The sequence below is a fragment of the Mobula hypostoma genome, chromosome 11 (assembly GCF_963921235.1).
Source record: "Mobula hypostoma chromosome 11, sMobHyp1.1, whole genome shotgun sequence".
Classification (NCBI taxonomy): domain Eukaryota; kingdom Metazoa; phylum Chordata; class Chondrichthyes; order Myliobatiformes; family Myliobatidae; genus Mobula; species Mobula hypostoma.
Window position 1 is genome coordinate 20,665,373 of NC_086107.1, and position 18,685 is coordinate 20,684,057.

Consider the following 18,685-nt stretch of genomic DNA (forward strand, 5'->3'; position numbering starts at 1 on the left):
GTTCCGTGTTCCTAGTCCAGGCTCCTCGTTCCTAGTTCCCCGTCTGGGTCCCGTGTTTCTAGTCCAAGTTCTAGCCCAGCCCCTGAATCCTAGTCTCATCCAGGGCCTGTGTCAATATCCAGTGTCGTTTCTTCCTGCCTCTCCTCGCTTTCTGGATAAACCTAGTCCTGTTCCTAGTACTACAGTGTCTGTGCCTTGCATTTGGGTCTGCTTCCAGTGCCCCTTCATGCAACAATCTCTGCATTGTGTACTTTGGGGAAAAAAGGACAACAAAAACTGCTTTAATGTTTTGATAACAGTGTTGGGAGATGACCTACATGGTAAATCATTTTTACAACTATTAATGAGTTTTATTGCATTTGAGTGTATAATCCACAACTTACAGCAAGAGACATAGCGACATATATTTGAGAACAATTCCTACTCATTTATTAATTATTCTCTTATTTTTTATCTTTTAAAAAAATTCCATGGTCAAATTTCTCTGATAGGGGGGTAAAGAAAAGTTTATTTCAACTGGTTGGTTAGCTAGTGGATAAGCATAAGAAGGAATTAAGAAAACTAATCTTTATCTCAAGATCTTATAACTAAGAAGTGAGGTAATCAGCTATTAAATATACGGCCACTCCCCGTTTGCTGTCCAGCAAAAGGTTCAGGACACTAAAAGCCAGAACAAATAGACTGAGGAACAGCTTCTATCCCAGAGCTGTGACCTCCATCACACCACTCCCACAGAACAATGACTGAAACTGTGAGCACACACATGCACACACAAGGACTCAAATACTTGCACTAATAGCACTTTGTGCATTACTGTGATATTCTGGTGCTGCTGCAGCTTATTTTCTGCTGCTTATCTATTTAATACTGTTTTTCTATTACTGTCTTGTTTTTATCTACCACTTTATTGTATAATGACAATAAAGATCATTCAATTCAATTCAATTCAATTATATCCTATTTGGAGTACTGTGTTGAATTTTGGGCATCAAACCTCAATGATTATATTTTTCTTGGAAGGGGTATGGAGCAAGGTTACCAGAATGATTTTTGTGTTAAAGGGTTGAACTGAGGACAGGGTGAACAAACATAATTTGCATTCAACAGGAATTCTGCAGATGCTGGAAATTCAAGCAACACACATAAAAGTTGCTGGTGAACGCAGCAGGCCAGGCAGCATCTCCAGGAAGAGGTGCAGTCGACGTTTCAGGCCGAGACCCTTCGACAGGACTAGTCAGGGTTAGTCCTGACGAAGGGTCTCGGCCTGAAACGTCGACTGCACCTCTTCCTATAATTTGCATTCCATTGAATTTAGGAGATTGTATGGAGGGAGGAGGCACATGAACATCTCCAGTGCATGCATTTAATTATTATAGAAATTCATTACAGTGGATGTAGTGGGTGTTTATTATCTGCTTGGGGAATAGAGAACAACAGGTAATAATAATAAAAGTGAAGATCATATTTAACTTCTTTTGTTAGGTATGGAGTAAAGGCATGTAAATGGAATTTAGAGCTAACCATAATAAATGAATAGTGGAATAAACCAAGGTGCTGGATTGCCTAATCCTGTCCATAGTTCATATGACTCAATTTGCTTGGTCCTCTTTCATAACAACAAATTTACTGTAAATGCTTCAGACAAAATCACTAATTAGTAAAGAGCTAAATGTCAAATTTCTCAAATAATATAGAGAGCTGAGAAATTAAACAATTACCTCACCTTAAACATGGCAAGTTAAATTGAGGACGAAAATTGTTGGAAAACCGTGCACTGTAAATATGTCTGCTTCGGAGAGTCTCTCCTTGGCTTATAGTGTCAGAGAATTATCTCTATAATAAAATTTTCTTATATTTTCTTTAGCAAGCAGAGTTAAAAAGCAGTCTTTAAATATTTTATGGATTTGAACCAACTTTCAGTGGTTTTGGATCCCATTACATCATAAGAAAAACCTTAATTTACTCAAGAGTCCATATATCAATATTGCTTTTTGGTCTCCATGGTCTGCAGCAATTTTTAAAAATATTAGTTTCATTCCCTACTTCCACATGTTTCCACCTGAATCAACTCCCAACAGCCTCCTTTCTGGCCTACATTCACCATTTTAAACTGCCAAAATTTCCTAGGCTAGTAATGTTAATCTTTACTTGTAATGTTATCCTGCCCTTATTTCATTCCAATCCTTCTCAATTTTTCATAAAATTTATCCTGAGGTTTAAAGCAGGTATATGATAATACATGTAAGTACATATTATTGTCCAATCATTTTATGTCCAAAAGGTTTTTATTTTTGATATTGTATTGACCTTCACTAAAATACTGAATTATGCAACTTATTAAAGTTTATAATTCACTATCTTTTGTATATTTGCCCAATTTTAATTATTGGCTTTTCCATCGTATTTACCTTGAGCTCTTCTAATTTTAAAGATTTCTTTTGTAATTCATTCTAAATACCTTTTATTATACTTTTCTCTTTTTATGACTTGTTGACCTTTAGTAAATTCCTCCTTTCTTTTTGAATCAAAAGTAATTTCCCAATTTAGTTTAGATACATTTTTTCATTTTTAACCCAACTCTCAAACATATCCATTCAGCTATCTTGTTTCCACCCACAATGCAGTGCATTTGGCTTTCATTTTGAGTGTTGAGATGATCTTGGTAAGACGTGTCTATGTTGGTGTAATGGAACACTTTTTTTCTATCGATTGCCAACAATGAGTGTTCCAGGTCAGTTAAAGTTCAGGCTGAGGTTAGATGCAGTTAAAGATCCTGACTGTTTATATATCTTGCAAATTCTTCTGTGTATGTTTTCCAAATTGGTCTTGAACTGTGACATGTTTGATTAGTTTTGATTCAGGGACTTGTTCCCAGAAAAAAAACTGAACAAAAACTGTTCAAATTAACACTTGAATCCTTTACAACAAATAAAAATAGAGATAGCTTCCACTTGAGCAGCTTTTGTTCAATTGGGCCTTGGACCCAAAAGTTAAGTAGCTTCTTAAATCAACTAAACTAGCCAACTACACTAAACAAATCACCAAAATTTTTTTTGGTTTTTTATGAAACTCCCACCGCATCCTCTCCGTCACAACTGCTTTAATAATGTATTCAATTTCAATTCATCAATTACCATCATCAGAACACCTGTGTTAGCAGTAATTTTTAATAAATGCAGATATTTGACCACAGAATCCTACTTACATTAAAGGTGGCAATTTGTCTTGATGTTGGTCAATTACAGTTTTTTAAAATAGCTGTCAAATTTAGTCCCATGCCTAACCTTTTCTTATAATCATGCAGGTCAGTTGACCAAATGCACCTGAAAGTACTCAAAGGATCTGAGGATCTGATTCCACCACACTTTCAATTTATGCATTCCAGATATTAATGTGTGTGTGTGTATATACATACATGCATGCATGTGTAGAGGTGCTGTAGGGGTGTACAAATATCTTCTTCCACTCTTTTTCTATTTTGTTTTCCAAATCTATAGACAGCAATAACCTCTGGTTATTGAGTCATTTGCCAGATAATGACAATTTCTACCTACTTTATTAAAAACCCTCATTTCCCACCCTGTGCTTAAAAATCTGTTTGCTACTTTGATTTCACATTTGTTGCTGACATACTTGTTAAGATCACTTACTTCTGTAACATTATCTGTCTGCACCTCATATCATTGGTTCTTGAAAACCTTTATCACTTCTAAATCTGATTTATTTCAAAGCATTTCCTCAGTGTATCCTCACTACTTAAGCTAAGCAGTCCTTTCACCCATCACTTTTGCTCTTAATAATCCATATTGGCTGTTCCATGGGCAGTATTTTAATTTCAAAATCCTCATTCTCAGCTTCCTCCAAATGATAGGCTCTCTCCTTCTCTTCATTCTTACCCAATCCTTGACATGCAGTGAAATCTGTGGTCTTTCAGTTTTACTTTGATCACTTCTGAAGTTATTGATCGATGTTTGGCAGACTTGCCTTCAGCTGCCAAGGCTTTACTTTGAAATTTCCTCCCTAAACATTTCATCCTTTCTCCCTCCTAATTTCTCTGAGATGCTACTTAAAATCTAACTCTTTAATCAATGAATTGATTATTTCCTCAAGGATTAATAGTTGTTCAGCACTCTTGAATTTATGTGAAACTGATATGGTTCCAACCAAATAGTGCAAATTTATATGGGTGGATGCCCTCGCCCTTGCAATACAGCCAGCTGTCGTCAATGATGATGATTCCAATTTGAATGAAGGCCCAAGTAAAATGGAAGGATATTTCTGACAATAGAAACTAGGTCCAAATCCCCACAAACAAATGTTCTGAATTTCACCTTGATAGAAGAAATGCTAAGCTACTTTCTTCAGCTAAACAACCATACTCCCATCTACTTGTGACAGAGATAAACATCATTAATGTAATCCACTGTCAAGAAATTTGCTTCCAAGCTGAAGCCTAGAGACTACAATATAAATATCAAAGGTGTCCGTTGCTCATTATGTAGCTCAGTACTCTACACCTGTAAAAAAAACGGGTGGAATTTGCAATGTACTACATTGCTGGAACCCTTAGCTTAAGCCCCAATGCTCTGGTTACCGCAGGCTGAGCCTCCATCATTTCACTCTGAAGCAGCGACTCAATAGGTAATCAGGTAATGCTAAAGTCTCCTGATCCACGAGGTCCTCAGCATAATCTCTTATGCAATCACGCAAGTCCTTTTAAATTTGCACACTTAACCTTTAACAATGAAACCAGTTTTGGAGCTTGAGTAAATAAATATTCACAAGAATTGCTAAATATCTCGCAATAGGTCCAATGCAAAAGGCCCCATGCATTGATCTTGGACAAGATTCATGTGCAATTTCGAAACATGTCAATTCAAATTATTGAGAGATGTGAAAGCAATGTAAAAATGTAAATTAAGAACTGTCACTCAGAAAATATCATAGACTATACTGTATAATTCATTAACTGATTTATAAGTATGATGGAAGAATTCCAATTATACACTCTGCTGTTCAATATGCAATTGTCTGGCTCAACTGTTTAAATGTTAAATTACAATTGTTATTCAACATCTATGTTACTAATATGGAGAAAAATATTCTCTCCCTGGGTTGGTCAGCATCCAGTTTATCTGGGAATTCTGTAGTATTTTGCCTGAATTAAAGGCACTATATAAATACAGGATATGCAGTGAAGAAAATTACCGGTTTTCCACAAACAACAATGTATAATCTGAATCAAGTCTGTTTGTTGTGCGTCATATCAGGATAACTATTTGAGGGTCCATGGATACAAAGAAAATTGTGTCCACTGAAATATGAAATATGGAAACACTGAGCCTAATGGAAATATTGTTACTCCCAGCCCTTGAAGGGAGATGCTGCATCGTGGTTGCATGGGGCATCTACCTTATCCCAAAAATAATCTGTAGGCAGTTCGAAGTGTTAATCAAAGCAGTAAGTATGTGGTGTGGTGCTGCATTACATGAGAAGCTCAGGAAATTTGCATTGCATCACATCAAGATGTTCTATAACTAGTTAACTGCCTTGAAGCATTTGTAAATATTCATGACAAATATAGTGCCCCTTTTGTCCCACAGGGACAAGATCCTACAAACTATCTTTTGGTATAAATGGAGATTTCAATGTTCAAAGTAAATTTATTATCAAAGTACATATTTGCACCTTATACAATCATGAGAATCATTTTCTTGCAGGGTTTCACAGTAACTACAAAGAACACAATAGAATCAATGAAAGACCACACACAAGGCAGACACACAACCAATGTGCAAAAGACAGCAAACTTTCAAATACAAATGAAGAAAAAAGTAATAAATACCAGGAACATGAGATGAACAGTCCTTGAAAGTGAGTCTGTAGATTGCAGGAACAGTTCAGTATTTGGGTGAGTGAAGTTATCCACTCTAGTTCAAGAGCCTGAAGGTTGAAGAGTAATAAGACCATAAGATGTAGGAGCAGAATTAGGCCATTCAGTCCATTGAGGCTGCCCTGCTATTCCATCATGGCTGATCCTGGATCCCACTCAACCCACGACACCTGCCTTAAGACCATAAGACGTAGGAACAGAATTAGGCCATTCAGCCCACTGAGTCTGCTCCGCTATTCCATCATGGCTGATCCAGATCCCATTCAACCCCATCTGCCTGTCTTCTCGCCATATTCTTTAATGCTCTGACCGATCAGGAAATGATTAACTTTATTTCCCCTTGAAATAAATGCCAACATTGCATTTACCTTCTTTATCACAGACTCAACCTGTAAATTAACCTTCTGGGAGTCTTGCATGAGGTCTCCTAAGTCCCTCTGCACCTCTGATGTTTGAACCTTCTCATTTAGATAGTAGTCCACACTATTGTTCCTTTTACCAAAATATATTATCATACATTTCCCAACACTGTATTCCATCTGCCACTTTTTTGCCCATTCTTCCAATTTGTTTAAGTTCTGCTGCAATCACATTGCTTCCTCGGCTTTAAATACCCCTCCACCCAGCCTGGTATCATCCTATTTCTGAACCTGCTATAATGAGTCCTAAGGCTCCCGTTCCTTCTTCCTGAAGGCAGCAGCGAGAAGAGAGCATGGCCTGGATAGTTGGGCTCCTTGATGATGACTGCTGCTTTCCTGTAACAGTGCTCTATGTAGATGTGTGCAAGAGTGAGGAGGGCTTTACTCCTGATGGTTTGGGCTGTATCCATTACTTTTTGTAGGCTTTTCCTTCAAATCGTTGGTGTTTCCAAACCAGCCTATGATGCAACCAGTCAATATACAGTTAATATACTAATTTGCTTTAATGGTGAATGAGAGGTTTCTCCCCAGATACCTAGTTCTTAAAATAATTTTTAAAAATCTCTTAAATGCCCGAAGGGGGCATTGAGCCTGACAAGCAAATGATGCTTCCTTTAATATAGCACAAGCACGAATGACAAACGGGTTGCAAGTCTATCAAATTTTACCAAGTTTGTGCCTGTAGAAGTAACAAAAATGAAAAAGTTTACAGATAGAATGTGTTAACAATAAACGGAAAACCAGTGTATAGATAGCGATAAATTCTGAACTAGTATTGTTTTTATTGTGCGCAGTCAATTTAATACTTTTTCAGACTGAAGGATCGCGTTGCTCACGTGATAAATTAATTTCAAATTTTTCTATTTCCAACAAGAAGACAGAATTAAGTTTCTTAAAATCCGATTTTGCCAGATGCTGAAATGTATACGCGGTTCGGGGATAGATCATGACAGTGAGTGCTTGGTGGTGGAAAGATTTTGCAGGCATTGACTTCCGTTCTCATTTGACAGGATGATGTGAATGTGTAGGAAATGTGGCGTTACTCTGTGGTCGGCACTACTTGAATTCTTCAAACTAAGATGTACACTTAATGAGCTGAAGAATCGGCCATGCCGGGAGACCTTTGCGGGAAGAGCTGTTTGATCTATATACTGTATGCGTACCAGCAAAGGCGTTCTGCAGCGTGTTGCATTGCAGCAGAAACTGAGTGAAATCGACAGAACGGATCCGCTTGAAGTGGGTGAGGAGCAATGCAGTGATTACTCTGCAACTATAAGCTTCCACATTGCAAAAGTAAAGAAAGCGTGAAATACTAGCGTAAAACAAGGAGTACTGACACATTATCAGATTGATCGCAATCTAAACATACAACTTAAAAACAATTAAGAGCATATTTCAGCGCCTTGCATGTTATTAATGAAAAGTACGAGGTACCCGAGGTACCGTTATCTGCATACTTTAAATCTTTAGTGGAAGTTGAGTGCAATCTTTTAAATAGTAAGCTGTCTTAGTTGTTATAGTTACTGCTCGAGATCTTAATTTTAGTTCGTTCTCACGATTTGATTAAGTGAAATCTGGAAAACAATAGTCTCAGAAATAGTTTTAGATCAATTTCACCATTCAGTTGTCTGTAGTTTATAGATTATTCTAATACAAAATAATATAATAAAACTTTAATTCCAAGGCCAATGATGCATTGTGTCTATCAATTATCTCCATTGCACTGTTTAAGCTCTATCTAGCCGCATTTTATTTACGTAGTCGATTTATTTTTATTTTCCAGGATAAACTAGTGACTGCTGATGAAATTATAGATGGCTCTTTAATCTCTTCTTCTTTTCATATGCAGCCCTTGTATAAAGATCGATCTAATAGTTTAAATTACAGATGATTAAAACATTGTAACACAGCTCTGTGCTAAGTCGATGCAATGAATGCACCTCTGTGCAGTCTTGTATAAAACGCTACTGTTCTGGTAGAGGGAGCTTATTATGCCTCATAGTTGTACTGAAAAGGGAACAGACTGTTGCATGCTCTTTGGTATAATATAAACGATACTAAACCAGATCTCTTACGTTGAGTGAGATACTTGGAACTTGAGATGTTAGCTCGCGTTCATGTACAAAAAGGGCTCTTCTGAAGCAGAAAAAGTGTACAGTTAAAGTTCCTTTAGCAAGTACGCTGCAGTCACACATGTAGCACAGTGCTTATGCTGTTTGGGAATAAGGTAAAATTTAAACACTTGCCTTCTCGGAATATAAATATGTTGTGTTTTATTTTGAAAACAAAATGTAAGCGTTTTTCAGCACTGTTAGCTGTTAAGGTAGAGTGTATATTCTTTATATAAGTCTAGTTCATGTTATTTTAAGTTTGAATGATTATTCACAGATGAAACAGTTTAGTATTTTAATTTGCCTTTTGTGTTTTCCCAGTCATATCAACTGCTGATAAACTACTTAATGAAGATACAATTTGCATATGTTGCATATTATTACAACAATTTTCTGTTTATAAATTACAGGTGGATACAGAAAGATGTACAGTACATTTAGTCCCAAAGAACCTGGGCCAAGCCTTTCTGATATGCATCAGTACAGTCAATGGTTGGCAAGTCGACACGAAGCTAGTTTATTACCAATGAAAGAGGATTTGGCTCTATGGTTGACAAATTTACTAGGTAAGATGACAATGGTAATGACTTGTGCCTGATTATGATGATTAGTAATGTGAATGAAATCAAGCAATATTGTGATCATGAGAGTAATGTGGCCATTCAGCAGAGCTTTTTGGGAAAAGTATTGGCTATAAAGAACTGATTTGCATTTTCTTGCACCTTTCACAACCACAGCATATCCAAAAGTGGTTTGCAGCCAATAGAGTACTTTGGATATGTAGTCAGAGATGTAATGTGGAAACTTGGCAGCCAATATATGCACAGAAAGCTTCCACCAAGAGCAATGTGAAAATGATGAGATAATTTGTTTCTAGTGATGTTGACTGAATCACAAGCCTTGGACAGAATGTATATTGGCAAAGGCACCAGGTATAATTGTACTGTTCCTAGAAAATGCCATACAATTTTTAATCTCCATCTCAGAGAGCAAGCAGTGCCTTCCTTTAACATCTCACTTGATAGCGAGCACTTCCAATAGTGCAGTACTGAGTCAAGACATAAAATGTTGGACTGAAATAGACAATGTTTAGATAAGTCTGTTCCTTAAGTAGGTGTTCTTTTTTTAACCAAAAGTTTTAATGATTGTAATTAACTGTTCTCAGAAATGTTCTTTTGCATGATTCTCTTTTGATACCAAAATGTCTAGGTTCTACTGTTGATAAGGTTCTCTGGTTGATCACAATCATACTGTAACAAACTTTCTATTTGTATTCTATTTCACTTGCTGTGGCTTCTCCTTCATGTGGGATAAATACCTTCCATAAATTGAATATCTTTTCACCAATGGCAAATGATGCAAATATTGTGAAATACTTGTATATGTGTGTACTGTTTCAGATGTAGTAAACTTATTGACTTCTTGCCAACCTTTTCCCAACTTTACTCTGCTAGAGTCCTCACAGAATCAGAGCCCCTGATTTACTCTAGAGGAGACGGCCTAAAAACCTGAGCTATGATAGATCTAATACAATATTTGCATCACTATTCAGGATCGGAATCAGCTTTATTATCATTGACATATGTCATGAAATTGTTGTTTTGTAGCAGTAGTAAAAATTAATACGTTACAATAAAAATAAATAGTGCAGAAGAGGGATAGCAAGGTCATGTTCATGGACCATGTTCATGGATGACGGAGGGGATGAAGCTGTTTCTAAAACATTGGGTGTGGATCCTCAGACTCCTATACCTGTTCCCTGAGGGTTGTAGTGAGAAGAAGACATATCCTGGATGTTGAGGGTCCTTAATGATGGATGCTGCTTCCTGAGGCACCACCTTTGAGGCCATCCTCAGGATGGAGATGCAACACCTTGTGTTCAATATGAGTAGCCTCTACCTTCCAGTAAAAAAAAATTCCCTCCTTCTGCCCTCTTCTGTTCTCCACTCTGGTCTCTTGCCTCTTTTCACCTGCCTATCACCTCTCCTTCTTGCCTTTCTCCTATGGTCCACTCTCCTTTCCTACCAGATTCCTTCCTCTCCATCCTTTCCTACCCACCTGGCTTCACCTATCACCTTATAGCTATCCTTCTTCCCCTCCCCCACCTTTTTATTTGGGCATCTTCCCCCTTCCTTTCCAGTCCGGAAGAAGGGTCTCGGCTTGAAACATCGACAGCTTGTTCATTTCCATGGGTGCTGCCTGACCTGCTAAGCTCCTCTGGTATTTTGTGTGTGTTTCTGTTGTTCTTTTGAAGATATTCTGACAGTGAGGAGGATTGTGCGTGTGATGGGGTTGGCTGAGTCTATAACCCAATGCGGTCTCTTGATCCTGAGCATTGGAGCCAGCTCCATACCAGGCAGTGATGTAACCAACCAGTCTGAATGTACACCACTGTACAACTGTAAAGATTTGCTAAAGTCTGTCATTCCCCTCAAACCTCTAATGAATTATAGCTGCCTGCATGCCACCTTCATGAATTCATCAATGTGTTGGACCCAAGATCGGTCCTTTGAGATGTTGACACCCAGAAACTCGAAGCTGCTCAGCCTTTCCACTGCTGGTCCCTCAATGTGGTTTGGTATGTTTGCTCTTGACTTCCTTTTCTTGAAGTCCACAATCATTTTCTTAGTCTTGCTGTCATTGAGTGCAAGGTTGTTGCTGTGACATCAATCACCATTCACTTGATTAGAGAAGAAGAGCTCAGAGGGACTGATGTAAGTATTAGGTAACACACCTTTTTATTTGATTTAAATGAGGTTTGTTAAATATCTTAAATTTTTATTTGTTTTTTTGTTTCTCCATTTCAATCTTTTAATATTTTTAAATATTTCTGAAATTAAGAGTTGCGCTGAGACATTCATAGTTTTTGAAAGTTTAGGGAGGCTATCATGCTAAGGAAAACTTAGTCATCTATCAAAGTTTTTTTTCCCCAGTTGGTCATGATTGGGGCTTGTTTTTGCCTTTAGAGTTTAAAGAAAAACTTACTAATGGACTATAAAGTAGTCACTTTGCAGAAACTTGACACAGAGTCATCTACAAATATGGCTGTAGATGACTTGCCTCTAGCAGGAACTTTTGATCCATATTTTGTAAAAGTGCCTTTATCCTGTGCACAGTGCACTAGAAGTACAAGTTCAACTTTAATTGTCATTCAACACATGAATACAGCCAAACAAATCAGCATTACTCCAGGGCCAAGGTGCAAAACAGAGTATCAACAGTCATATACAGCATAAGGCACAAATAACACGTACAGTAGAAGACAACAGTAAAATGCAGTCACACAAAAAAATCATCCAAGTTCCTGAGTCTGTGAATGTTGCAGCAGTCTGCAGTCGAGCACAATACATCTTGTCTTCTGCTAAGTGAACACTGAAGGGCAGCACTGACTATATCATATACGCTGCACCACGCCGCCTCCGGTACTCCAGTGGAGCACCCCGACTCCACCTCTCTCCTGGGCGACTGCAGACAGATGACTCAGTGGTTTGAGGCCCAGTCCTTGCAATGAGTAAGGCTATGCAACTGCCCCGCTCTCTGTCCCTGCCATTCGCCAATAAACCGGTGAATCAGACTTGCAGTATTCCACACTTACAATGTACAACAGGGTCTTGCAGTCACAAGAAAAGCAACTAAGGTGATCACTCATTGTTGGACTGCACACCTCCTTCATGCACCCACTCCGACACCTCTCTGATGCAGGTAGCATCACGATCTGTTTCTCTGTCAAGAAGCAACTCGCTGATTGGGTAGACCTGCAATACTTTAAGTTATTAATGTCCAGCAGGTTCTTGCGATCTTACAAAATATGTTTAAAAAAAGACACCTTTGGTTGACCCTGTAGAAGCTGCTGCATCCAAGCATGCCACTATCTTAACAGAAGTGCATTTTGTGCCTAAAGATAAAAGATTCTGCTGATACTGTTAATTTTGTATGATTAGCTGCCATGTTATTGGCCGAGTTGAGGTGGTGGGGCCCAGCCCCAAGAGTGGGGAATGAGCCGGTGTTTGGGAATTGCTGGAGCAGATATGGAAGCAATTTGATGTGGCAGAACTGAGGCGAGGCAAGCAGAAGTGAGGCAGAGTCGAGGCGAGGAACGACCCGAGGTTTGCTGATTTAAGTGCTTGGCCAGATTGAAAAGGTCAGGGTGTTGGGCTGGTGTTCAGCTCTCTGCTCTTCGAGGTTTACTCGTCTCTGCAGAGAACTAAAGCTATGGCCTGCAACTAATGGGCTCCTGCATCAGCTGTAGTGATGACTAGTTTCTTGGCTGTGGACTAATTTTCATGAACTTTAGTTCTGAATATTATTTGCTTACTTTTACTATTTGCACGACTTGTTTTTTTTCCCTACACATTGGGTGTTTGACTGTCTTTTTTAATGGGTTCTATTGGGTTTCTTTGTTTTGTGACTGTCTGTAAGAAGAATCTCCAGGATATATACAGTATATGTAAATCTGCTTTGAACTTTGACTGATACACACTAAACTTCATTGGTGATCTATATTTCATGTCAGAATATATTCACAAATAAGTTGAATGAGGATAATTCAATTTAGTTCTTTAAATGTATATGCGGTGCTAATGTGATATGTTTACATTACTTGAAGTTCTGATAACTACGGGCTTATCTACTGAGTTCAGTTTCTCTCTAACCCTGATGAAATTGAGCAATACTCTAAAGTATTAATAATGTAATATTACATTAATAATATAATATTTGGCCCTCTGTTGGATTCTGTGTAATATAATTGGTTTTCTACAATGTATTATTTAATCATATTTGTGTTTTTTCTTAGCCTGCTTTTAAATTTTCTAAAGTATAGCAATTCAGGACCTGTTCATAGCACTAATCAATATACTCATATTTCTGTCCTGATGAAAAATCTCGGCCTGAAACATCGGACCTTTATTCCTCTCCATAGAGGCTGCCTGAGCAGCTGAGTTTTCTAGCATGTTGTGTATGTGTTACTCAATGTGCTCATTATTTGAAAACAAAATCTATAAGACATACCTTTTCTATTGTTCTGAAGATGTATTTTAACAATTGGTCAAATTTGGGTCTTATAAAATGATATGCACGGTAGGTGACCAAATGCCTAAACTTCCAAAATACCATGCATTTGAAGATTTGAAAATTCCAAATGATGTGCTCAGCCACGTGCTAGTGAGGGCAAGAATAGTAGGATCAGGCAGATGAATGCATGGCTGAGAGACTGGTGCAAGGGGCAGGGCTTCAGATTCTTGGATAATTGGGATCTCTTCTGGAGGAAGTATGACCTGTTCACAAAGGACAGGTTACACCGGAACCCGAAGGGGACCAATATCCTGGCGGGAAAGTTTAATAGAGCTGTAAGGGAGGGTTTAAACTAATTTGGCAGGGGGATGGGGACCGGAATGACAGAGCGGAGGAAGGGGAAAACAGAAATAAATCTAAGATAGTGAGCAGTAAAGATGTCAGGAAAGACAGGCAGGTGATGGGGCAAATTTGTAGCCATTGGGATGAGTTGCAGTGCAATAAAGTTGCAGTGAAATCAAAGCGAAAAGTACCAAATATTGGTCTTAAGGTGTTATACTTAAATGCACGCAGCCTAAGGAATAAGGTGGACGATCTTGTCGTACAGCTACAGATTGGCAGGTATGATATTGTGGCTATCACTGAGACCTAGCTAAAGGATGCATGTCTCTGGGAGCTGAACGTTCAAGGATACATGGTGTATCGGAAAGATAGGAAGGTAGGCAGAGGGGGAGGCGTGGCTTTATAGGTAAGAAATGATATTAAATCATTAGAAAGAGGTGATATAGGATCGGAAGGTGCAGAATCCTTATGGGTTGAGCTAAGAAATTGCAGGGGTAAAAGGACCCTGATGGCAGTTATTTATAGGCCTCCAAACAGCTGCAGGGATGTGGACTACAAATTACAACAGGAAATAGAAAAAGCTTGTCAGAAGGGCAGTGTTATGATAATTGTGGGGGATTTTAACATGCGAGTGGATTGGGAAAATCAGCAGTGGATCTCAAGAGAGAGAATTTGTAGAATGTCTGCGAGTTGGCTTTTTAGAACAGCTTGTTGTTGAGCCCACTAGGGGATCGGCTGTACTGGATTGGGTATTGTGTAACGAACCAGAAGTGATTAGAGAGATTGAGGTGAAGGAACCCTTAGGAGGCAGTGATGATAACATGATTGAGTTCACTGTGAAATTTGAAAAAGAGAAGCCGAAATCTGATGTGTCGGTATTTCAGTGGAGTAAAGGAAATTACAGTGGCATGAGACAGGAACTGGCCAAAGTTGACTGGAAAGGGACACTGGCAGGAAAGACGGCAGCAGCAGTGGCTGGAGTTTATGCGAGAAGTGAGGAAGGTGCAAGGCAGGTATATTCCAAAAAAGAAGAAATTTTCGAATGGAAAAAGGATGCAACCATGGTTGACAAGAGAAGTCAAAGCCAAAGTTAAAGCAAAGGAGAGGGCATACAAGGAAGCAAAAATTAGTGGGAAGACAGAGGATTGGGAAGTTTTTAAAACCTTACAAAAGGAAACCAAGAAGGTCATTAAGAGGGAAAAGATTAACAATGAAAGGAAGCTAGCAAATAATATCAAAGAGGATACTAAAAGCTTTTTCAAGTATATAAAGAGTAAAAGACAGGTGAGAGTAGATATAGGACCGATAGAAAATGATGCTGGAGAAATTGTAATGGGAGATAAGGAGATGGCAGAGGAACTGAAGGAGTATTTTGCATCAGTCTTCACTGAGGAAGACATCAGCAGTATACCGGACACTCAAGGGTGGCAGGGAAGAGAAGTGTGTGCAGTCACAATTACGACAGAGAAAGTACTCAGGAAGCTGAATAGTCTATAGGTAGATAAATCTCCCGGACCAGATGGAATGCACCCGCGTGTTCTGAAGGAAGTAGCTGTGGAGATTGTGGAGACATTAGCGATGATCTTTCAAAAGTCGATAGATTCTGACATGGTTCCGGAGGACTGGAAGATTGCAAATGTCACTCCGCTATTTAAGAAGGCAGCAAGGAAACGAAAAGGAAATTATAGACCTGTTAGCTTGACACTGGTGGTTGGGAAGTTGATGGAGTCGATTGTCAAGGATGAGGTTACAGAGTACCTGGAGGCATATGACAAGATAGGCAGAACTCAGCATGGATTCCTTAAAGGAAAATCTTGCCTGACAAACCTATTACAATTTTTTGAGGAAAGCACCAGTAGGCTAGACAAGGGAGATGCAGTGGATATTGTATATTTGGATTTTCAGAAGGCCTTTGACAAGGTGCCACACATGAGGCTACTTAACAGGATAAAATCCCATGGAATTATGGGAAAGTTACATACATAGATAGAGCATTGGCTGATTGGCAGGAAACAGAGAGTGAGAATAAAGGGATCCTTTTCTGGTTGGCTGCCGGTTACCAGTGGTGTTCCACAGGGGTCCGTGTTGGGGCCGCTTCTTTTTACGTTGTACATCAACAATTTGGATTATGGAATAGATGGCTTTGTGGCTAAGTTTGCTGACGATACGAAGATAGGTGGAGGGGCCGGTAGTGCTGAGGAAATGGAGAGTCTGCAGAGAGACTTGGATAGATTGGAAGAATGGGCAGAGAAGTGGCAAATGAAGTACAATGTTGGAAAGTGTATGGTTATGCACTTTGGCAGAAATAATAAATGGGCAGACTATTATTTAAATGGGGAAAGAATTCAGAGTTCGGAGATGCAACGGGACTTGGGAGTCCTCGTACAGGATACCCTTAAGGTTAACCTCCAGGTTGAGTCAGTAGTGAAGAAGGTGAATGCAATGTTGGCATTCATTTCTAGAGGAATAGAGTATAGGAGCAGGGATGTGATGTTGAGGCTCTATAAGGCGCTGGTGAGACCTCACTTGGAGTACTGTGGGCAGTTTTGGTCTCCTTATTTAAGAAAGGATGTGCTGACATTGGAGAGGGTACAAAGAAGAGTCACTAGAATGGTTCCAGGAATGAAAGGGTTAACATATGAGGAACGTTTGTCCGCTCTTGGACTGTTTTCCTTGGAGTTTAGAAGAATGAGGGGAGACCTCATAGAAACATTTCGAATGTTGAAAGGCATGGACAGAGTGGATGTGGCAAAGTAGTTCCCCATGATGGAGGAGTCTAGTACGAGAGGGCATGACTTAAGGATTGAAGGGCGCCCATTCAGAACAGAAATGTGAAGAAATTTTTTTAGTCAGAGGGTGGTGAATCTATGGAATTTGTTGCCATGGGCAGCAGCGGAGGCAAGTCATTGGGTGTCTTTAAGGCAGAGATTGATAGGTATCTGAGTAGCCAGGGCATCAAAGGTTATGGTGAGAAGGCGGGGGAGTGGGACTAAACAGGAGAATGGATCAGCTCATGATAAAATGGCGGAGCAGACACGATGGGCCGAATGGCCGACTTCTGCTCCTTTGTCTTATGGTCTTATGGTCTTAAACACAAAATACTCTGCAGATCCTGGGGTCAAAGCAACACGCACAACACTCTGGAGGAACTCAGCAGGTCGGGCAGCATCCATGGAAACGAACAGTCAACGTTTCAGGTCAAGACCCTTCGTCAGGACTGAAGAGGGAAGGGGCAGAGGCCCTATAAAGAAGGTGGGGGGAGGGTGGGAAGGAGAAGGCTGGTAGGTGCCAGGTGAAAAACCAGTAAAGGGAAAGATCAAGGGGTGGGGGAGGGGAAGCACGGAAGGTGAAGAAGGAATAGGGGAAAGCACAATGGGTAGTAGAAGGAGGCAGAACCATGAGCCTCCAGCTGACTATCACCTCCCTCATGGTTCCGCCTCCTTCTACTACCTGTTGTGCTTTCTCCTATTCCTTCACCTTCCCTGCTTCCCTGCCCCTACTCCTTGATCTTTCCCCTTACTGGTTTTTCACCTGGCACCTACCAGCCTTCTCCTACCCACCCTCCCCCCCACTTTCTTTATAAGGTCCCTGCCCCCTCCCTCTTCAATCCTGATGAAGGGTCTAGGCCCAGAACATTGACTGTTCGTTTCCATGGTTGCTGCCCGACCTGCTGAGTTCCTCCAGTGTGTTGCATGTGTTCAGTAAAGCATTTTTTTAAAAAAAATTTTGATCCAAGTTCCAAAATTTATCATCCGCACATTTTTTCAAGATCACCATTGACTGATGTTAAGAATGCACTTTATACCTTGTTACAGCCTATATAAATTGAAAAGAAACTTTAAACTTTCTATTATTTTGAATTAAATTATTTTTGACTCAATGGGATTGATTCCAATTTGCTTCCATTTAGCAAAACGTAAGTTGTTTCAACTTTTAAATGTATTTGTAGTTCATTTTAGTACTTTAGTAATCAAGATTACAGATTCACATTAATCAATACAATTTGTTGACATCTCTTTTTATGATACTATTCTTCTCACAGAGGGTGGTGAATTTCAGAAATTCTCTACATCGTGGTTCACTCATTTCTTAACACATCTCACTCTTAAAAGGACTAGTACACGCTAAACTGCTTGTTCATTTTTACAAATGTTGCAAATAACACACCTAATTAATGTTTTGCTTATTTACATGTAAAAAATTGTACCATCATTTAATTATTCACATAGACAATATTTACAAATTTACAAATTCAACTTACTGTACCTTATATTTGATACATTAATGGATACCAAGAAATGCAACAATTTCTGCTCTAATTCTTTTAAGGCTCTTCAATCTTTTTCGGAGTCCCATTTGAAGTTACAATGTCACTCCCTTTCTGGATCATCTCCAAGGCTTTCCACTCTGCAGTCACTGGATATGGACCCAATTTGGGCAAGTGGGAGTACAGTAGATAGGCAAAAAATTTGGCTTGAATGTGGTGAGCCAAAGGGTCTGTGGCTGTGCTGTACACTTCTATAACTCTATGACTGATTTCAGCCCGTCTTATTGCATTGACAGATGTTAATAAGTCCACGTTATGATATCCTGCAATGAATTATGCAAGCTTTTGAACTGCTTCCACATCTCTTTAAGAGACAGCTATACTGTCTCCAATTCAATCTGCACTTAAATATGTACAGTCAGCAATTCTGAAAACAGAGTTTTTGACGCTAAGCTAGCATGGGCAGATCTCTTTCGCCAGTATAGTCTGTGTTGGATGGGCATTATTACTTTGTTACAGCACCTTGTGATGAATCTTTTCTTCACACCTTGTTCATGGATTCTTGTAGTTGCATAGCTGCAAAATGGCTGTCCTATACTGTTCAAACCATTTGTAAAATATATTTTTGTTTGCCATCAAG

The 18,685-nt window shown here is 39.2% G+C and overlaps 1 protein-coding gene across 1 annotated transcript in view; it reads left to right on the plus strand.

Moving 5' to 3' along the window:
• The window catches only part of LOC134353615 (growth arrest-specific protein 2), a 204,231-nt gene that overhangs the window by 28,882 nt on the left and 156,664 nt on the right, over positions 1-18,685 (plus strand). Inside the window, exons 3-4 of the mRNA XM_063061751.1 lie at positions 7,323-7,552; positions 8,834-8,989. Coding sequence (XP_062917821.1) covers positions 7,468-7,552; positions 8,834-8,989 — 241 coding nt within the window. The 5' untranslated portion in view covers positions 7,323-7,467. The remainder of the gene's footprint in view (positions 1-7,322; positions 7,553-8,833; positions 8,990-18,685) is intronic.